Genomic DNA, 23,472 nt, shown 5'->3' on the forward strand with positions numbered 1-23,472 from the left:
AAAGTTATCAAGTTACAGGTGAGAAACATAGACTGAAGCCACAATGAGGAGGAGACATTTTACTCATGATAGGAAGTAGACAGTGTATTTCTGCCCTTTGAGAGCTAAGAGTATGAGAAGAAGATGGAGAGAAAGACAGAGAAGCACGATGGTTGAACTCAGATGGATTAAAATGTCTTTATTTCTGATACTGCGGCTTCAGTTTACATGTAAAATACAATAATCTGCGATATTACAAATGGTGCTTTATTAAATAACCATTTTACTGAGACAGTCAAATATGCTGTTTGTTTTGAACATTCATGCTACAGTCATATCATTTATCAATTTCTCTCTTCAATTTTCAGCAGCAGTAACTGGACAAACTTCCCTCTACATCACTGTCAGAGATGGAGATGAAGTCACTATGTCTTGTGCAAATGTGATGACTAATCAGGATAAATGTGGCAGGACTTCCTGGCTATTTGTTTCAAAAAACAAAGCAGTAGAGCTGATTAACCTTGGGCAGATTGGTGAAAATGCCAAAGATAAATCAGACAGACTGAGTGTTACAGTGGACTGTTCACTGGTTATAAACAAGATCTCAAGGGAGGATGTTGGTTATTACACCTGCAGACAGCTCAAATCAGGACAACAAGAAGTTCAAGACTCTCGGGTTTATCTGTCTGTTGTTACCAGTGAGTATTTACATTATTCATTTTTCAGCTCAAACTGTCTTGTTAGAACAATATACTGAAACATTACAATAATTATGATTACAGTGATGAAGTTAATCTGACACTTGTTGTCTTTCTCTCACAATATCTCCATCTTCACCAGTGACTGAACATAAGAGCACTGATATGGTGATGTTAAGCTGCTCTGTGTCGACACGTGGACCTTGCACACAGACAGTGAAGTGGGTGTATGAGGGTAATGACCAGGATGTGAACACTCAGCACGTTATGAAGTCACAGTCTACTTGCTCTGCTGCTTTGATGTTTGCAACTTCCCATCTTCCTGAGAAGTATTCTGAGTTATTCAAGTGTAACGTGACAGAGACTTACACTGGAAGAGTGCAGCTCTTTACACTCAGCTCTCAGTCTTCAGGTGAGTAAACTGCCTCATTTAGTTTCTCAGTTTTTTGTGTAGATGGTTAATATGGGGTATTTTCTCACCACAGTTTGTTAGTATTTTGGGATTTCATTTGTCCAGAGGGGTGTTCCATCAACGCAGCTAAAGAAAGCTGCGCTTCCTTGAAAAAGCCTGGCTAGAATTAATATCAGCTTTCACTTGAGGCTCAAACTCTTCCACTAACGCAGCTTAGCCATGTCTAATCAACACTAAGTCTAGTCATTGCCATTTTGATTGTCGAAAATGACAATACTATGTCACAAAGGGAAAACTAGAGTGGTGTTCTTCTCAGCAGCAGAACAAACCTGCTGATGTAACTATATGAAGAATATAAAGGAGTCTTCACCAAAAAGGGCAACACAGCTGCAGGTGAGGGAGATGTCTTAGCACAAAATTGATGACAGATTAAATTTATACCTGTAGGCGGGTAGTGATGGTCTAAAAGTTAGAAGAGTGAACTTCTTGCTAGAAGGTTGATGGTTCGATCCCTCCATCTGGCTTGATGAGTCTGCATGGGGAAAGTGAACAGCAGCGCTTGTCCCTGTTCATGGTTTTATCTTTAGTTGTTAATAAATGGGCATTCAGATCACTGACTGTGGCTGTATTATTAGTAGGCTAGATAATATCAGATGTATGTTTAAAATTATGGTGTAGGCAACTTGAGAGAACCAACTTACCAACATTATCATCTGCTCTTTGACACATTTTCTCTTTCACAGGATGTCCAGTTACAAGCAATGAAAGTTAAAAATTAGGAAGTTGGAGATGAAGAAACTTGAGAAGGATTCAAATACAGTGTAAACCGCTTATGGTGATATTTATTTCTCATGCAGAACAACATCTAATTGACATTTGTATATTTATCAGTTTACATGCATATAAAGTAATGAAATGAACAGCTTCACTATTTACTGAATTTTATTGACTGTTTCAAAATACAGTACAACACAGTATGTACACATTTTTGAAGCAAATAATGCGATGAGTAAAGTTTTAGCTCAGTAGTCAGCGCAGTCATCTATGATCTGGGAGACTCCAGTTCAAGACCCGGTGTGGGGACCTCCTTTGTAAGGTAGTTTATTCACGAACACTTATTGTAACACCTTAATTTTCTAAAATTTAAAGAGTAATAAAAACTAAAACAGGATTTTTAAGCCTCTCTCCACTTTTACTCAAATACAAATACAAATAATTTTGCTGCCTCAGCTAATACAGATACAAATACTGGGCTCTCTGCACATCCCTACTGTATGCAGACGACTTGATTTCCATAGGCAAATTATTCAAACAGCATAAATTTTGTACAGAAATGATTCTATCCCGAGCTTTTTGATCCATATAAACAACTGATCACTGTATACATTTAAACACAGCAGAAGGTCATGGTTTGGACTTTATTTAATTTTCTTTTTATCTTCACAGCTTGAACAAAATGAGTGAATGAATAAATAACTTCAAAACAACGTTGGCACACTTATTTCTTAAATTATAAATGTTAAGTTTTTAAATAATAGGGTTCAATCCAACACAGAAGTGACCATGAATAAAACGGGGATTAAATTAAGTATTTTTGTAAAAGTCCCTCACTGTCTTCTATTTTATGTGATGCGAGTGTGAAAAGACACTTGACGGAACTGTGAGAGTCTTTGAGAGTCTGTTTCCATCTGTCGAACATTCTTTGACATACAGCTAAATTAAGCTTGACAGTTAGCCTGCTACGAAGCAGGCTAGTTCTGCTGAATAAATTACCATGGTTACTGAGCTGGAAACAGAGCTCTCACTTTAATTAGCGAGGCTTATCGAAATAAGTCAGGCTTTTCCTTTAGCCAGCTTGATGGAACACCCTTCAGGTGAGGATGCAAAATCCACAACATCAACACCAACCAGAATAAGTGGAAAAAGTGAATAAATCAAGCCAAACAATGTTCTTTTGTCTTCTAGTTTATCTCTTTGTCTGTTTCTTGTTCTTTTTTCATATGTCCAGGTGAGGATCCTACAAGAGCTGCAACAACAAAATCAACACCAATAAAATCAACAAAAACAACCAAATTACCGACAACTACATCGACACCAACAACAAAATCAACAACAGCAACAATGGGAAAAAGCACAAAGGCAATGATGAACCAAACAGCACCAACACCAACAATCATTGATACAGCAACAAAACAGCAAGGTAGTGATTTAACAACTTGTTGTCTTATTCAGTTAATCTCAGTCAGTGTGTTCACACATGTCTGAGTCTCAAACCTTGTTATTGCTCACCGCTCTCTCTCTTTCTGTCTCTCAGTCTTTGATGTTTAAAGTACAAAAAATAAGACAAATTTTTCTAAATGTCATAAGTAGATTTGTATTTGCTGTATATACTGTATTTCTCTCATCTTTAACTACAGGAGTTTAAACAGTGAAACATATTTTTAATGTTTTAATTCTCTTTGCAGTTTTGTTGAGGTTCATCATCGTGTCTGTGGGTTTAACTGCACTCATAATAATCATTGTGTCAGTCAACATATGGACTAGAATTAAAGGTGAGAACATTCACAGAACGTTTATGAACAAGTTTTGATGAACTCAGATTTTTACTGATGAAGCTAAACTCTTTTTTTGTGTTTTCAGTGAACAAATCACAGATGGATGACAATGCTGTGAGTTTAAAACTGAATATTCAAATGTTTATGTTTGTGGTAGTTCACTATTTACTGTGATTCTGTGAAAACAATAAGAATATACAGTGTCAACTGTATTAGTCTGAAAAAAGGTTGTTTATTTGTTCTATTTTATCTCAGGATCTCAGGTGTGTTGTGTTGTTTTTCACAGGTGCATAATGTTGATGATGGAGATGAAGGTACGGTGAACTATGAAAACGTTGGAGAACCTTCTGCTACTGTCAGACTCCACTGATCAACAACTTTCACACAAACATCAACTCACCAGAGTCCACCGCAGTTAAATAACATTTCATCAGATTTTATATGAGAAGTTAAAACCTTTGTTTGTGTTTTGGTGGGTTTAGGTGGCTGATTCTTTTTTTAACTGCAGCGCTGTTTTGTCAAACTTTTCACCTATTTTAAGAATGTAAACCAATTTTTTAAATGTTACTTTTTACACTGTAGCTTTGTCACAGTTTTGTTATTATTTGTATGGAAAAACAAATAAGTAACTTTCATTTTGAATTGTTTAATATGTTTGCTGAGTGAGATATGTTTAAATTATGTAGAATAGACTTAACTGAGCTGGGAGCTCTAATAGAGTCAGTAACTGCCTTCTCTTTATTATAACTGTGACAAAGTGGGTGAGAATACACCATTTGTCCCTACTTTCACTGTCAATGCCACATAGCTTATGAATTTAACCATACTTGTTAATTGTTTGTTCAGCCATATGTCCATGATCAATCTGTAACTTGCAGACACCTACTATCCCGGGTTTGTTTGTGGTTTGCAATATGTTTGGTTACAGTTCACATACCAGCAACATTTTTGGTTAGAGTAAAACACACAAGTATTGTCAAGTTTACCGATTGTTTATTGGGTTAGTGCCGCGTTTCATAATTCAATCATATTTTTTCTGTGCTACTTACCATACCCATCATGTGCTCCACAGACAAAAGGAGGAGGCATCCAACAATGTCCTGTATTTATACACTGGGTGACATCATTGGTGATGTCACTGGGTTGGATTGTGTGGGGGGGTGGTAGTAAATTATGTTAAGTAAATTATTTACTCTGACTTTGATCTGTTTATGTATGGTTGCAAGTCTGTTATTTGGTAAGCTATGGAAAAGTGTTTCACCTTGGAGATTAGTAAGATTGAATAACTTTATCTCTTACCTGTTTTTAGGAGAGACATGGGATGTACCTGCAGCAATAGTACAGTCCAGATTGCCTCTGATGGACTGCTGATGGAAGGGTCTATTTAAGCAGTTGCTTTTTGGCTATCAAGGGGATAGTACATCAGTGTGTAGCTGTGTGCACATGATGATAAGTTAATATAAATTGAGTTATTATGAGTTGAGTTTTGATCAGTTAGACCAAGTTAACTATTCAGTGTTTTTTTGTTTTTTGAACATATTGTTTTGTTTTTGTTACATGTGTAGCATGGTGTCACTTTTTCTTGTAAATAAACCACCTAGTGACACCTGTATAAGGTTTCCTGTGTCTGCCTCCAACCAAGTAACCAGCCACTCTGGTCAGGTTTCCTCACAATAACTGATATTATACTACTGGCCAGTATTTCTCTGTGTTTCCTTGCTGAGCTGCAGTGGACAGATAATAACACAAAGAAGGAAATAAAAAGACTGTAACTTTAGGAGATTCCCACTTGATTTGATTAACTCTGAGTGCTGAAGCCTCATATTAACTTCAGATAAACTTTGGAATGTATTTTTGTACAGAACGAGGATTTTGTTCCTCATCTCTGACCCTGGAAGCATGTTAGAAAAGGATCTTTGATTACAGCGAACAAAACCTGTTTCAATGTTCATATGGGCACCTGACTGTTGTTTAAAGACAGACTTGAAAAAATGTGAACCTGTCCTTGAAACTGCCTCACTTCAAACTATACATTGCTGTTGTATTAATTTGATGTTTCTGGAAATAAAAAGCTGTTTCTAAACTTTAGGAATTTGTGAAATCAAAAATTTCTGAACCTGATTCTCCAGACATTGTCTGGAGTTCATATGTGAAAGTTCTTGAGGTGGGCAACAGGTGGTAGAGATTTTCCTGAATATCGACCCCTGCTCCCATTCACACATGACTCTATGCAGGAAATGTTCCTGAACATTTCAGGGATAGACTGCATGTGTGAAAGATGCTTAGGATTAAAGTTGCTCCCAGCTAGTCTCTGTGGGTGACTGGTTCCTAGAGATGAGTCATGATAGTGAATGGTGGGTGATGTATCCAAGTTGTGCTATCAGCTCACACTGGGGTGTGAATTGGTCTTTCCATGTTGCTGCTCTTTAAGGGTTTGAAGGGTCAGAGGTGCCAGGGTCAGTGGTCTTTAGTGGTGAAAATGAAGAAAATGAAGAAATGCGGGGGAAGCACCGGCATGGTAATATGATTTTGTATTAATGTAGTACTTAGAAAAAGAATAAATAAATGTAATAAATGTAGAAGTACATAAATAAATTTGAAGGGTCAGAGGTGCCAGGGTCAGTGGTCTTTAGTGGCAAAGCAGGAGATGAGTTTCTTATCTTGATCTTGTTTGCAGGATGTTGTTTATGATAGTCTGGTCTTTGAGAGGTTTAGATGGTTGATGGTTTGCCAAAAGACCAGTGAGGTTTGATGATGAACTGGAGGACTATGAGCAGCAGATTATTCATGGTGCAACATTTGAAATCTGACATATTTAAGTTTTGAAAAAGCAACAAGAAACAGTCAACTGATCTCATCCTTTCTAAAAAGAGCTGGCTGAAGCCAATCCCAGCATGCAGTTGATAGAATGAATCAAAGGAGCCACTTTGCACAATTCATATAAAAGGAAAATTAGATTCAATTCCACTTGATTGTGAATGAGACAAAGAGAGCAGAACATGAAGATGCCTCATAGAAGAAACCAGGAGATGAACCTGTAACCTTGTGTTTATCTGAGGTACAATGACACCATCTGCTTGTGAAAATGAAGAAATGCGGGGGAAGCACCGGCATGGCAATATGATTTTGTATTAATGTAGTACTGAGAAAAAGAAAAGAAGAATCACAGCCAGGTCTGCTCAGGTAACAAGTGCATTAATAAAATGTTTATGATTTCTGTGAATGTTCAAACTTTTGTCCATCTCTACTTTTCTTTCGAAGACGGTAACAGAGTGGACATGAACAGTAGAGCAGTGATTCTCAGCTGGTGGGTTGTGGACCCGTCTCGTGGTTCGCGGACAGCTGGTCATAAACAAATACTTTTTAATGCGCATCTGATGTTGGACTTGTCTTTTATTTTGAAAAAAAAATTTTTGACAGGCATGCATCAGAGACATGCAGCATTCTCGTGCCGTAGCCATGGTAGCCATCATTTGATTGACGTTCACTTTAAGTTTGTGTTGATGTTCGGAGACAAGATGGCAAAATGCAAATATGACCCTTAGCTTTGATGGAACAATATAAGTATATAAGTGAAAATATATAATTTTGTGGCCTTATTTATTTTGTGCAGTTTTGATATTTATTTTAGTATACATGCAGTTCTCATCATTTTCTCAACAATGTGCTCTGAAATGTACTTTGCACATGTAAATATATATATTTATGTTAAAAAAAGATGACAGGTGTGTTTTCGAAGGATATTTTTGAAAAATAAATGTGCTTGACTATGGGAAAATGTGGGTCCCAGGGTGAGACCAGTTGAGAACCCCTGCAGTAGAAGGTCTGCTGTCCAGGTTAAAGGTGTCTTCATCTTCTGCACTGTACTGTAGCACAGGCTGCTTCTGTAAATACAATACAATCACATGTGCAAATTAACTGTACATAGATCAGTTTGAGCTCAGTGTAAGTATGTGTGACCACAGAAATACAAAAGATAACTAACTTTCCTCCTTTATTATTCACATTCAGTCACTTCTCAATGATTTCTCTTCACGCTGAACAGTCGCTTCATGTCTTGTTTACATGTTAATTACAAACTTTTCAAGAACTATGGCTGGTTTATATTTTTAATATTTATATTAAAATGCATTTTTGTGGGTTAAATACTTATTAAGTTGCCTTGCCAACTTAAAATCTAATTTATAAATAAATAACTGTTGTCCTGCCAGGCTGTGAGTTTTACAGTAGGCTAAGGTTAGCTAGCACAGATTAGCTAGCTAACACAGGTTAACTTATGACAATGATAAACTTACTGAAGAAAAAGCCAAAAAGACACCTCAGTATGTGTAAGAACAGACAACAGCAGCTACACTCCAGTTAAAAATGCTCATAAATGAAGACGTATATTAGAGTCCTCCTTCAGAAACTGCTACGGTCACTCGGCTCCTCCGTCGCTCAAAAACGGAACTTTGAGGGCCACGGTCAAACCTAGGCAGCAGTAGTAGAGCCAAAGCGATCACTGCTCTGTAACTGATCGGCCTTTAGTCTCAGTTTAGGACATCCAAGCTTATTAACGTACACACACAGAAATACAGAAATAAATAAATGAAGAAATGTAGACATATGTAAAGGGGAGGGGGAAGGGGAATTGAATTTTAAGGGTTCTTTATATTGGGTAGAGAGCGACACTGGGCAACCAAGGCGCCGACACTAAGAGGTGGGTAAAAGAATAATTTATTACAAAACTTTAAAAACTAAAAATACAATATGTTAAAAACTATCAAAAACCCTGGTAATATTACTATAAAACAACAACAAGTAAACAGCAAATATAAAATGTCTAAGGATCCTAAAATGTTCCTTAAACAAACAAGCTTGCAAGTCCATTACTGTTAGTGTCCCTCCACCAGTCCAACATGAATGCCAGCACCCGCTGTCCTGCGTCCGCCATGGCCCGCTCTCCAGTGCTCCACTCATCCTGGGAAACAGACAACAACCATCAGTATCCTGCAGATACACCAGCTCAGATTTGCCACCCCTTGCTTGGCCCAGCAGCCAGCACACCTGCTGTCCACTGCAAAACATGGATATTAACGGTTTTCCTGGGCATTAACAACACGCTACCAGTCCAGGCTGGAGTATTTAAGCCAAATGGACATGGGCTGCTGGGCTTCAGGCACCTGTGGCTCATCTTCTGATCCATGGGTTCAGCGGAGGACACCTTGCAGTACTGTCTGCTCTTTGTGGTTCACTGCTGTTTCTTCCTCGGTCGTGCCTTGAGGGGAACTTTGGGGAGGCTAGTGAGTGTCGAACCTGTGGCTCCTGGTCTCCTGTGTCTGTCTGTCCTTCCGCTTTGGTCAACGGGCAATACTGTGCACAGGTGTGATGAGAGATAATCACAGGGAGATTCAACAAACACATGCAAAGAAAACACAAAGCAAACCACACAAACAAAAGATAATTCAAAATACACACAAAACAAAAGATCAATCCAAAAAACATATAAATCTCAACACAAAATCTCTAAAATACAGAAATAAGTTAAAAAAATAAATCTAGAAATATATAAATAAATAAATGTAGAAGTACATAAATAAATAAATAAATAAATAAATAAATAAAGCATGTATCTGTTATTTTTTAGAGTGTAATAATTTGTTCAGTTTTGTTTTGTTATGGTACAAAAGTGTCAAAAAGCAAACTGAGCAGAGGTGGGATGTGATCATGTGACATCCCCACATGGTGTCAAAATTAATATTTGTGTTTGGTGCATTATTTTAGAGAGTGGTTAAAGCAAATGCATCATACACTCTTCTTGTTTCTTCTTTGTGTTAGGGAAGTGGTCGGACCACACACCAGAGGCAATGAGTCATAGCTTCCTCTGCTGCTGTATTTTTAGAAAATCTTGGTAACATTTTACTTTATGGGTCCTGTAGTTTCCTAATCATTTAAGAAAAAATTGTCAAATTGTTTCTCATCATTCTAAAGTAACCATCCTCACATCAGTGCAATTTGTCTGTCTATGAAGCTATAAATTACATATTATGTATATATATATAAAACTTATTAAGGAAGTCTTTATGAGGAAGTGACACATTTCTCTTCAACACGCACCCGTTCAGAGACTCTGACAGTTAATAGCTGAGAAGGAGCAGAAAAAGTAGACAGAGAGGCACGATGGCTGAATTCAGATGGATTAAAATGTTTTTATTTCTTATACTGGAGCTTCAGATTACAGGTAAGGATACATAGAACATACCAGAAACATTTTATTTGATGAAAACAGTCAACAGCTGCTTGTTTTTCAACTGATTAGTTTAGTTTAGTAGACTCCTACAACCTGCAAACTTCTGTTGAATCTAAAATTTTCTTCATGCTATCTGTCAGTATAAAAGACATGTTTATATTTCAATATATTATTAATGTTTCTGTCATCTCTTATCACAGCACTGGCTGGACAGTTTTCCTCATTCATTATCAGAGATGGAGATGATGCCACTTTGCCTTGTGAAAGTGTGACAGCCAATCAGGATAAATGTGACAAAACTAACTGGCTCTTCAGTAGTTCAAACCCAGTGAATCTGGTCAAACATGGAAAGATTCATGAAAATACCAAAGTTAAATCAGACAGACTGAGTGTTACAGCGGACTGTTCTCTAGTTATAAAGAAGGTCACACAAGAGGATGTTGGTGATTATTACTGTCGACAGCACATATCAGGACCAGACACTCAGGTTCTTCTGTCTGTTATTAACAGTGAGTATTTACATTATTAAGTTTTCAGCTGAAACTGTCTTTTAGAACAATATACTGAAACATTACAATAACTGATGAAGCAATTTTGTATTTATGTTCTTCACCAGTGAATAAACATGAAGACAGTGAGCAGGTGACGCTGTCCTGCTTTGTGAGGACACATGATTCATGTAGACACAGAGTGAAGTGGCTGTATGAGGGTCATGATGTGGATGAAAACGTGACAATATCATGGGATGGCTGCTATGGTACAGTGAGATTTCCTGCTTCTCATCTCAAGCTGAAGTCAACATCTCATGAGATATTTCAGTGTAAAGTGACAGATGGTTACACTAACAAAGAACATCTGTTTACCTTCAGCCCTCCATCCTCAGGTGAGAATATGAATTATCACAAACTACAGTTCATTAATGAGAGATCAATATTCAATAATTGCTAACCCTTCTTTCCAAACTAAGTGTTGTTGTATAACTAACAGGAGACCATTGATGTGTGAAGTGATTCTGGGGACACTATAAGAGTGAAGTTATTGAATATTGTTTGAAGTGTCTCTTTCCGGTCTCTGCACCTTCGTCTCACAGTCAGCTGTACATAGAGAACAATGTTATTAGTCCAGCTCAGAGGACGGCTCACTGAAAATAAGGTTGTAGCCTCTTTCCTACCTTACTACGGTAGGAAAGAAGCCTCGTTTGTGCTTTAACAATGTTTCTCTTATGAATTATTGACATGTTCATCACTGTTAAGTGTCCTCTGGAAACACTTCCGTTGTCTTTCTGTAATGTGTTGTGTTGTGGTATTTGCAGAATGTTTTCTAAATGCTGTGCATGTGTTTTCAAATTGATGAGGATGTTTTCTTGATTTTCTTGTGTTTTGTCCATTTGCATGTGTTTTCCTAAGTTGCTGTGTGTTTTGCCCTCGTCGGTCACCGTATAAACCATTTTGTCATGTACATTTATTATAAGAAACGGAGCCAATTCTTTCAGACTTTCACTCAACAATAAAAACATGATATTCCATATACTAATGTTTCAAGATAGGTGAATACAAAAGAAACATTTGGATAAAGCACATATATATATATATATATATATATATATATATATATATATATATATATATATATCCAATAACAACAATAATGATAATAATAAATCCCAATCAGATCTGTTTTTATCTCGTCATTGTTAGAGAGTAAAACCTCCAGAGCTCTGCTGCTGTTGTTACCACATTCTCACCAAAACACTTCCCCTTCAGTTCTCAGGAACATTTACATCAGATACAATGAGGAACTAACAGGTCTCAGACCATTACAACATCATCTTATCTGTTCTTTGCCAGCTGTTGCAGTATCACCATGTTGCATCATGTCGAGCATCAAGAGTCAAAGTTTGACTCTTCACCTGTCTGTTCATGTGTGCTGTCAATCATCACCATGAATCCTGTCTGTTGTTAAACATGATAAAAAATGTAATTCTGTTTTAAAGCAGAAACATACTTTTGCTTCATAATCTATTGATTTGCTTTAGAATCAGTTGTGTGTAACTGTTATTTAACCAGACAGATGTCTCTGCTCCACAGCAGATTAGTGTGAAATTTGTACCATATTACATCCATGTTTTCACTTTTTAAAAGCATTACATGATGAGATCATGATCATAATCATGAGGTAGTTAGAAATACAGCAGTGGAATGGAAGTGGTGTTGGTGGTGAGTGGGTGGAGACAATCACCCTTAACTTATTGAAGGGTATTTTCTCACTAGAGTTTTTTGGTATTTGGGGATTTTTTTTGTCCAAGTGAGGATGTAAAATCCACAACATCAACACCAACAGGAATAAGTGGAAAAACGTTCTTTTGTCTTCCAGTTCATCTCTCTGTCTGTCTGTCTCTTGTTCTTTTTTCATGTCCAGATGAGGACACTGAAAGAGCTGCAGCAACAAAATCAACACCTATAAGTTCAACAAAAACAACTACATCAACACCAACAACCAATGGTACTCCAACAAATCAACAAGGTAGTGATTTAACAACTTGTATCTCTCTGAGTGTAAAGTATGAATGTCAGACTGAGTCTTGGCTGTGGGTGGAGATATTCTCTTATTCAGTTCATCTCAGTCAGTGTGTTCACACACATGTCTGAGTCTCAAACCTTGTTGTTGTTCACTGTTCTCTCTCTTTCTGTCTCTCAGCCTTTGATGTTTAAAGTACAAAACAGATAGAAGAGACATGTTTCTAAATGTCATGTGTAGATTTGTATTTTTGGTGCTTCCTATCTGTAGCAACATACACTTAGTTCACAGTTCAGTTCAAATATTGAACTATATTGTACTAATATTGTAATGAAGCAGTGATAAATGCAACATTTTTCAGGTTATAAAAAACACACACGCTGTATATACTGTATTTCTTTCATCTTTTAACTACAGGAGTCTAAACAGTGAAAAATGTTTTTAATGTTTTAATTCTCTTTGCAGTTGGGTTGAGGTTCATCATCGTGTCTGTGGGTTTAACTGCACTCATAATAATCGTTGTGTCAGTCAACATATGGACTAGAACTAAAGGTGAGAACATTCACAGAACGTTTATGAACAAGAAGTTTTGATGAACTCAGATTTTTACTGATGAAGCTAAACTCTTTTTTTGTGTTTCCAGTGAACAAATCACAGATGGATGACAATGCTGTGAGTTTAAAAACTGAATATTCAAATGTTTATGTTTGTGGTAGTTCACTATTTACTGTGATTCTATAAAGACAATAAGAATAACCAGTGTTGACTGTATTAGTCTGACACAAAGGTTGTTTATTTGTTCTATTTAATCTCAGAATCTCAGGTGTGTTGTGTTGTTTTTCACAGGTGCATAATGATGAAGATGAAGATGAAGGTACGGTGGACTATGAAAACGATGGAGAACCTTCTGCTACTGTCAGACTCCACTGATCAACAACTTTCACACCAACATCAACTTACCAGAGTCCACCGCAGTTAAATAACATTTCATCAGATTTTATATGAGAAGTTAAAGCCTTTGTTTGTGTTTTGGTGGGTTTAGGTGGCTGATTCTTTTTTTAACTGCAGCACTGTTTTGTCAAACTTTTCACCCATTTTAAGAATTTAAACAAATTTTTCAATGTTACTTTTTACACTGTAACTTTGTCTCCATTTTATCATTATTTATACAGAAAAACAAATAAGTAACTTTCATTTTGGATTGTTTAACATGTTTGCTGAGTGAGATATGTTTTAAATTGTGTAGAATAGACTTAACTGAGCTGGGAGCTCTAATAGAGTCAGTAACTGTCTTCTCTTTATTATAACTGACATTATATTACTGGCCAGTATTTCTCTGTGTTTCCTTGTTGAGCTGCAGTGGACGGATAATAAAACAAAGATGGAAATAAAAAGACTAACTTTGGGAGATACAAAATTGATTTGATTAACTATATTGATTGAGAATTGTGAGACCAACATGACATGATAAATAGTAATAATAGCAAGTTGCAACAGTAAAAAGTGATTCATTATTTTAGCTGGTAAAGATCAGTTTGGCCAGAAAATTTCTCATCTACCAGCCACCTTGGCTGGTAAGCTGAAAAGCGTTGCAACCCAGCGCTCTCACCCTTTCCATGCCACATTATCGTTAACTTAGTCAACTCTGCTGTTTTCTCCGCAACACCACTGAGAATCAGCTGCTGCCGACAGGGCCAGAGGACGGCCCCGAGAGGAATATTAACATTGTCCTTGTGTCATCAGCAGCCATGCCCAACATCCATATTTAAACAATCTGTTCTGTGTGAGGAGATTAAATGTGTTTTGTATAGTGTTTAATGTATCTGTAGTCTTCTTCGACTTCTGTGCCTTTACACAGCCTCTGACTTGTGACCACCATAAGTGTTCAATAAATCAACAAACAGCTTTAATTTTCCAAATTGTCTTTTTGAATATGATCAGAGTGCAGCAAATAAACAGAGCACAGACAGGAAGCTTGCTGCTGCAAACTAAATGATATGCAGTGTTAGGTTTATACACTGGGACAGACACTTCCTTCCAAGTCTAAAGTTAGGTCATTCATTTTCTGTGAAACTCCTGTTCCTATTTAAGGTGTGAATATCAGTCTGATATTGAACGCAGTTATTGACTTGAACTCCCACAGAATAAATGCTTGATGAGGCTGACAGATGACCAAATATAGTGAAGCGTTACTGACACAGCAGCCACAGCCTGCGCTCTCTCTGTTGACAGGAAAAGTTTACACAAAGTATTTGATTATGCCAATGACAGGCTTGGGTGGGTTGCTCTATGTCAAATTACCATAGTTTGGCAAAGTTGTTCTGAGTGATCAGCTTTATCCTATGATGAAACATTTCTATCCTGATGGGAGTGGTCTCCTCCAGGATGACAATGCCCCAATTCACAGGGCACGAGGGGTCACTGAATGGTTTGATGTGAATCATATGCTATGACCTTCACAGTCACCAGATCTCAACCCAACTGAACACCTATGAGAGATTTAGGACTGACGTATTAGACAGCACTCTCCACCACAATCATCAAAACACCATATGAGGGAATATCTTTTGGAAGAATGATGTTCATCCCTCCAGTAGAGTTCAGAGACTGTAGAATCAATACCAAGGTGTGTTTAAACTGTTCTGGTGATAATAACAATAATAATGCTGATTTCTCCTGAGAGGGCCAAATTCCTGGATGTGTGGACGTGCCCATAAAGCCGAGTCTGTGTTTATCTTGTCATCGTTAGACGGTAAAACCTTCAGAGCTCTGCTGCTGTTGTACCCACATTCTCACTAAAACACTTCCCCTTCAGTTCTCAGGAACACTAATTTAAAAAATACAATGAGGAACTAACAGGTCTCAGACCACTAAAAATACATCTTACCTGTGTTCTTTCCCAGCTGCTGCACTATCACCATGAGATCATGATCATAATGACAAGGTAGTCAGAAATACAGCAGTGGAAAGGAAGTGGTCTTGGTGGTGAGTGGGTGGAGACATCCACCCTTAACTTCTATAATATCTAATCCCTATATAATGATAACAATATACTCCACCTACAAAAAGTGAGAAAAACAGACCGAAGCCACAATGAGGAGGAGACACTTTACTCATGATAGGAAGTAGACAGTATATTTTTCTGTATGAAGCACTTATAAGGACATTTTGAGAGTTAAGAGCGAGAGAAGAAGACAGAGAGAAAGACAGAGAAGCACGATGGTTGAACTCAGATGGATTAAAATGTCTTTATTTCTGATACTGGGGCTTCAGTTTACAGGTAAGATACAAAAATCTGCATTATTACCTTATTGTACTTTATTAAATAACCTTTATTTTACTGAGACAGTCAAATATGCTGTTTAACATTCACACTACAGTCATATTCTTATTTCAGTTAATTTATCACATTTTTCTCTCTTAACAGCAGTAACTGGACAAACTTCCCTCTACATCACTCTCAGAGATGGAGATGAAGTCACTTTGTCTTGTGAACATGTGATGACTGATCAGGATAAATGTGACAGTACTACCTGGCTCTTTGGTGGTTTAAGAAGCGCAGCAGCAGTAGAGCTGATTAAACTTGGGCAGATTGATGAAAAAGCCAAAGCTAAATCAGACAGACTGAGTGTTACAGCGAACTGTTCTCTGGTTATAAAGAAGGTCACAGTTGAGGATATTGGTCATTACACCTGCAGACAGTTCAAATCAGAACAAGAACAAGGTCAATACTCTCAGGTTTATCTGTCTGTTGTTACCAGTGAGTATTTACATCATAATGTTTTCAGCTCAAACTATCTTGTCAGAACAATATACTGAAACATTACAATAATTATGATCACAGTGATGAAGTTAATCTGACTCTTGTTGTTTTTCTCTCACAATATCTCCATCTTCACCAGTGACTGAATATAAGGACACTGATGAGGTGATGTTAAGCTGCTCTGTGTCGACATATGGAGAGTGTAGACAGACAGTGAAGTGGGTGTATGAGGGTAATTATTGGGATGTGAACACTCAGCACATGAAGGAGTCACAGTCCTCTTGCTTTGCCACTGTGACGTTTACAACTTCCCATCTTACTGAGACGTCAAAGTATTCTGAGTTATTCAAGTGTAACGTGACAGATAAAAACACTGGAAAAGTGCAGCTGTTTGCCTTCAGCTCTCAGTCTTCAGGTGAGTAAACTGCCTCATTTAGTTTCTCTTTTTTTTGTATAGGTGGTTATTATGGGGTATTTTCTCACCACAGTTTGTTGGTATTTTGGGATTTAATTTGTCCAGATGAGGATGCAAAATCCACAACATCAACACCAACAGGAATAAGTGGAAAAAGCAAATAAGTCGATCCAAACAACTTTCTTTTGTCATCCAATTCATCTCTCTGTCTGTCTCTTGTACTTTTTTCATGTCCAGGTGAGGACACTACAAGAGCTGCTACAACAAAATCAACACCAATAAAATCAAGAAAAACAACCAAATTACCGACAACTACATCAACACCAACAATCAATGATACTCCAACAAAAGAACAAGGTAGTGATTTAATTTAATCTCAGTCAGTGTGTTCACACACATGTCTGAGTCTCAAACCTTGTTGTTGATCACTGTTCTCTCTCTTTCTGTCTCTCAGCCTTTGACGTGTAAAGTACAAAACAGATAGAAGAGAAATATTTGTAAGTGTAATTTGTAGATTTGTATTTTTGGTGCTTCATATCTGTAGCAACATACACTTAGTTCACAGTTCAGTTTAAATATTGAACAATTTTGTACTAATATTGTAATGAAGCAGTGATAAATGCAACATTTTTCAGGTTATAAAAAGCACACATGCTGTATATACTGTATTTCTCTCATCTTTTAACTACAGGAGTTTAAACAGTGAAAAATGTTTTTAATGTTTTAATTCTCTTTGCAGTTTGGTTGAGGTTCATCATTGTGTCTGTGGGTTTAACTGCACTCATAGTAATCGTTGTGTCAGTCAACATATGGACTAGAACTAAAGGTGAGAACATTCACAGAACGTTTATGAACAAGAAGTTTTGATGAACTCAGATTTTTACTGATGAAGCTAAACTCTTTTTTTGTGTTTCCAGTGAACAAATCACAGATGGATGACAATGCTGTGAGTTTAAAAACTGAATATTCAAATGTTTATGTTTGTGGTAGTTCACTATTTACTGTGATTCTATAAAGACAATAAGAATAAACAGTGCTGACTGTATTAGTCTGAAACAAAGGTTGTTTATTTGTTCTATTTAATCTCAGAATCTCAGGTGTGTTGTGTTGTTTTTCACAGGTGCATAATGATGAAGATGAAGATGAAGGTACGGTGAACTATGAAAACGATGGAGAACCTTCTGCTACTGTCAGACTACACTGATCAACAACTTTCACTCCAACATCAACTCACCAGAGTCCACCGCAGTTAAATAACATTTCATCAGATTTTATATGAGAAGTTAAAGCCTTTGTTTGTGTTTTGGTGGGTTTAGGTGGCTGATTCTTTTTTTAACTGCAGCACTGTTTTGTCAAACTTTTCACCCATTTTAAGAATTTAAACAAATGTTTAAAGTTTACTTTTTACACTGTAACTTTGTCTCAGTTTTATTATTTATCATTATTATTATTTGTAAAGAAAACAAACTTTTAAGTTACCTCCATTTTGTGTTGTTTTTAACATGTTTGCTGAGTGAGATATGTTTTAAATTGTGTAGAATAGACTTAACTGAGCTGGGAGCTCTAATAGAGTCAGTAACTGTCTTCTCTTTATTATAACTGATATTATATTACTGGCCAGTATTTCTCTGTGTTTCCTTGCTGGCCTCCATTTTTGACCAAACCAAATGTCTACCTGCGGCCTATTTATATTGCTCTGATCTGAAAAGTGTTTTCAATGTAGGCAATTGGCAAAATAGTGTAGCAATGTAGAGACCAATAATTTATCAGAAGCGTGTTAATGAATTACAAACTGAGTGTAAAGCAGAAAATGTGCATTCAGATGTCACTACTAACATGACAAGTTGTTATCGAGTGCCCCAGTGATCCATGACATGAAATTCAAGCGTCATGAATTTTATTATTTAAACCTGCTGCGACATGTCAGCATCCTCCACTACACAAAACACTGCCCACTCAGAACAAGACGATAATACCACATTACAACCAGCAGATGGCAGCATTGATGTAGTTAATAAACCAACCTGTGAGCTTTCACCCAAATCAAACTGTTAATACATCTGTTTGTAACATTTTACACAATGGGTTAATTTGTTTCCTACAAACTATACTGATGTTATTTGTATGTTTTTGGATTTTTGCACATTTCCTCACTATCTACATGCAGGACTTTAGAAATATTTTGATGTAAAGGGGTAGATAAAATAATAGGAACATCTTATAAGAGCTGTGCAGTAAATGTTTATGACAGACATTTGGCAACTAACAGACATACAAACAGTCAGCCCAGGTTTGAAAAAAAAATGTGAAAAAAAAACTTTAGGCTCAATTTTTTCATCACATTTTTACAGTTAAATTTTCTCTTTTCTCTTCTAGTTTTTCTTGTTAATTTTCCATTTCGTATCTGGTTTTGTGTAAATGTTGTTTGGTCACAGCAAATACATTTTAATAATGAGTTACACAATGCTTTCTGTTTATTCTATTTGTGTTTACTTGTTGACCACTTGGGTTGTAACTGTGCAAATTTAAAACATGTTACAACAATGAGGGGAAAATTAAACAATTCAACTAGATGAGTGAGGGGGAAAAAGGTTGAGAAAGAGAGGAACATTTCTGTAAAACTGGTTTCCCTGTGCACCGCTGGGGGTCGGACCACAAGGTCAGTACAGTGTTGATCAGGTGGAATAAAAAGGGTTGTAACCCCCATAGTGATCAAAGACACTGGTCAACATGCCACACCCCTCTACCCCGCTCCTCCTGTACAAACCCGCCTGAGGGCAAACCCACTGACCCTGCTAACAGAGCAGACAGGGATGGAGGGGGGGGTGGGGGTGGGGGGCTGGGAGATCGGAACGGATAGATGGATGGATGGATGATGGAGGAAGGAGGGACGGATTGAGGAAAGAACGGAGAGATTAAGCATTAACAGTCAGATTAACCTCCTTGCTCTCCTTTAGAGAATTATTGCTTGTTACATGTCTTTGCAATATGGCCGGTCTGTTCAGAGAAGAGAAGGAGTACGAGGAATAAAAGGATAAAAGAAAGGAACTGTGGGGGTTCAGTAAGTTTGGTGACAAAAGTGCTTCGTTCCATGATTTCCTACAGTTACTTACTTTGATGAATTTATGTTGGACTCATCATGGCCCTAAAAACTGTTGTGGAAACATGCAGCAATCATAAAGTTTCCTTTTTTCTCTCCTTCCTTCACCTTTATCTAGTAAAAGTCTCTTTGAGATTAAAATAAGTTATTCAAGAGAAACTTGTCCAAGAAGGCAGCATTAATCAGCAATATGAAAATAAATACAATAAAGATGAAATACTGCACTCAAGGACATCGAGATTATCTAGTTAAGGTAAAGTGACAACTGCTGGATCTGTGCCAATAGTTTACATAATACTGTAGTTACATTACATGCGGGACAAAAATTCATTTTTAAAAATGATTTCTTATATTGTTTCCTATCTGGAAACATATGATGTCAGCAGAGTTTGAAACCCTTTTTATGTCTTTCTGTCTGTGTGTCTTTCAGCTTATTTCATGTTACAAACTGAGGTTAGGAGGCACTTTTTGCCTTAAAAAGTTAGCTGATTGTGCAGTTTATTGTGTTGTTATGATCCATACCAGACTTGCAAAAGACATTTAAGCAGAGCCAACTTGTGAGCCTGATTCTGTAATACAGTAAGATAAGATTAGATACACTTTATTGTCCCCAACAGGAAATTCGTTTTGAGCTCAAGTGTTGAATACAGCTGAATACACAAAAATACAAAGTACACACAATATAGGTACATAATCTCCATATGACAGTGAATAGACACATACAAAATACACTATTGTACCTCTAGTATGTAGAGTATACACTATTCCTAAAATAAGCATGTTTTTGTGGTTTGCAGGTGCAGGAGAATGGTAAAATGGGGCTTTGATTGAAAGTGTTAGAAGTGTAGTTTGGTGGATTTAGGGCACTGTGTAGGAAAAGATTGGAGGATCAGAGATGGAGGATGGGTCTGACTCATTACTCATACTGTACAACACACCTGGAAGATGTTTACTTACGCTGATGGTGCAGAGAGAGATGGTGGAGACGTTGGAATCTGCAAGAGTCAACTGTTTTATTTGTTGTTTTGGACTGTGCAACAATTTGGGAATTTTGTCATCTACCTCTTAAATTTAAAATAGAGTCTCACCTGTCCACATTAAAGGAAAACTCCACTGAATTTACAGATCTTCAAGAGTACTACTGCATATGTGAAAAAAGTTGCAGCTCCAAAGTCTGATAAATTGCTGCAAATGATGACGTTGCATTGAGTGCAGTCCTGGCAGGCAAGCAAGCAAGATAAGCCAAACCTGTTCCCAATGAGGAAACACAGTTGACAACCAGGAACATCCTCATGTTTAAAGTGCAACATGCAGCAGGGTCAGGTGTCTTTGGCTGTGTGCGTATTAGATGGAAGGTAGATTGTTTTGCCGCAAAACAAAAAGTGACTATTTGTAGATTGGTTACATGTTTTTGTTCTTTCAGCAGCATCACTGAGACTTTATTTAACATGAATCTGTCACATATTAAACTATAAACAATGAAATGCTGCTTTAACAACAGTTATAAGCTGTACGAGTTCAGATGAAACTGTCCATAACAGAATAACTTGCTTGCTGGTATGGTTAAAAGTGATAAAAAAAAAAGTAATGAAATAATCCTTTCCCAGTCAAAATGGCACAGAAATGAGCTTTTTTTGTTTAATTTCCTTTGAGCCACACAACTAAAGGTTCACTAACTAGCTTTTTCTGAAGCTTTCAACTCCACCTTATAGTCCCCAGCTGTTAAAGGCATAGGAAAAAGGTAGTAAGTTGACCTTGAATTACGCCTGTTTTTTTTTCCCAATATCAAGAATGAACTTTAATTCTCAACACAAGTTTTATGTTTGGAGACAGGAAAGCACCTGAAAGCGGTGATAGTGTATGACACAGAGCATCTTATCAACTATACATTCCACCATCGCTCCATCTTTAAGATACATTTATGATTTACTTCTTTTATGAACATTCTTTAACACCCTGTCACACACACAGTGACAAATTCCATGACACTTACTATGATGAGACACTTTTTTCAGTGACCGCCATCTTTTGTTCCCATTCATAAATTCATCACTACTACAATAATCAGAGCTTTGTGTTCTTACACAATAGCTTTACTCCAGTGGGAAATGTACAACTCTCGTTTTGTGGGTGAAATTTTAATTGGAAGTGGAGACTCAGCCATGCAGCCGGGATGTCAATAGCTGGCCTCCGTCCAACTCATTCATACTGTAGGCACGCACACACACACACACATACACTCACACATGCTCACACACACACACACACAACCAGTTTTTAGCTTCCTAGACAGCAGCTCTGTAGCTCTAGAAAGGGCGAGTGCTGCAGTGTTGGTGTGTGGCTGCTCGTTAATAATTCAAATGTCAAGTGTTATAGATTTTAGAGTTTTGTCCCATATGGGTATTCCGAACTTAAGGGAAATATTGTGTGCTGACATCAAAATCAACATATGCATTTCTTATGTAGCTGTTGGCTAACAGGATACACAAAATTTAATAAGTACGAATAAACAGTGTTTATACAGGTTTAATCAATAATGACTATTGAGAGCATATCTGGAGAGAGATATCTTGATTGCAATGTTAAGCGTTCATTACATGACAGAGTTTGATAAACCAAAAGCAGTGAAAAGTATGGAGTTTAGAGACTGTCCTCCCAAGAAAAATGACACAATAGCTTGTAAATGTCAGTGTCCAGAGCGAGCTATATGTACATTTAAGTGACATCTAGCAGCTTGTAGGAATTATGACAGGAACAGAGGAGGAAATCTTATGAATCCGATGAAATCAGGGATGAGACAGGAGACCACTGTTTGTTTCCAACCGAGAGTCAAGATAGTAACCGCAAGAGAAACCGTAACTAAGATCATTCCCTAACCTTAACAACCATGTGGTTATTGTTGTAACCATGATGACAAAGGTCGCCTAACTTACCCTAACCGTAGTAACTTCAACCCACATGTGTTTCTCTAACCTTAACAAACTTATTATTTTAACCCAAACTATGACCTTTCCCTAAACCTGACCAGACATTAACCACAGCGTTGTCACATCATAAAAACATCATTACGTTTTAACAGTGATTTGTAACAATTTTGGAAAGCAAAGATAAATTACGTAGTCCTGTGAATTACTGCCGATAGAGGTGGCAGATTAGAAAACGCTTCTTGTCAATCTGGAGACCATGGAAAAACAACCTGTTTGGCCGTTTAATTTAGAGAACTTGTTGGAGGTTTATCCTGTTGGCAGCGCTAGAAGAAAGGTCATGGGGTCAATAAAATCAAAAGTTTATGAACTTTTGATTTTTTGATGTGTTGACATCTATTGTATGTCTGTGAAAGAGGCTTTTCTGTTGCTGTTCCTGAAGGTTTTTTTTTTAACCTGTTAAAGTATTTTCTCAGACAGATTGTAAAGATCAAAATTGTGATTTTGGGCTGCTGATATGAATGTGAGAAATGTTTGATATTTTCATTTGATAAATGACTGAAAATGATTAATCAGTTATTAAAAATGCTGTCAAGTGCTAAACTGACCTTTTTTGATTTAAAGAATTGTTCTTTTCTTCTTTTTGTCCTGCTTTACTGCTCTCTTCAAATTAGCATTTTTTTGGATGGATGCTGGCCCAACTTGGCACAGCCCCCACCAGAGAGTGAAGTAATGGGCTCTGTGGAGTCTGATTGGCTGACAGGGAACTGCCTATGGTGGGCCCATACAAAGGAGCAATCTGGGCTACAAGAGGCTTAAAGCAAACTCCAATCTGAGACTGGACCCCCACTAGTGCACACACACACACACACACATTGCC

At 37.2% G+C, this 23,472-nt stretch overlaps 1 protein-coding gene and 1 long non-coding RNA gene across 2 annotated transcripts; both read left to right on the top strand.

The window, feature by feature from the left end:
* The first annotated feature begins 9,790 nt into the window (after positions 1–9,790).
* On the top strand, positions 9,791–12,584 carry LOC121882764. Its single transcript, XM_042391206.1, has 4 exons — positions 9,791–9,864; positions 10,074–10,382; positions 10,490–10,756; positions 12,571–12,584. The coding sequence occupies exons 1-4, from the start codon at positions 9,804–9,806 to the stop codon at positions 12,582–12,584; spliced, it is 651 nt and encodes a 216-aa protein (XP_042247140.1). The 5' UTR covers positions 9,791–9,803.
* Positions 12,585–17,305: 4,721 nt separating this feature from the next.
* Positions 17,306–17,927, top strand: LOC121882173. The gene is made up of 3 exons (XR_006092027.1): positions 17,306–17,394; positions 17,486–17,514; positions 17,689–17,927. It is a non-coding gene; the product is annotated as an uncharacterized LOC121882173 (long non-coding RNA).
* The last annotated feature ends 5,545 nt before the right edge of the window (positions 17,928–23,472 follow it).

Source organism: Thunnus maccoyii, chromosome 17 (assembly GCF_910596095.1).
Source record: "Thunnus maccoyii chromosome 17, fThuMac1.1, whole genome shotgun sequence".
NCBI lineage: Eukaryota > Metazoa > Chordata > Actinopteri > Scombriformes > Scombridae > Thunnus > Thunnus maccoyii.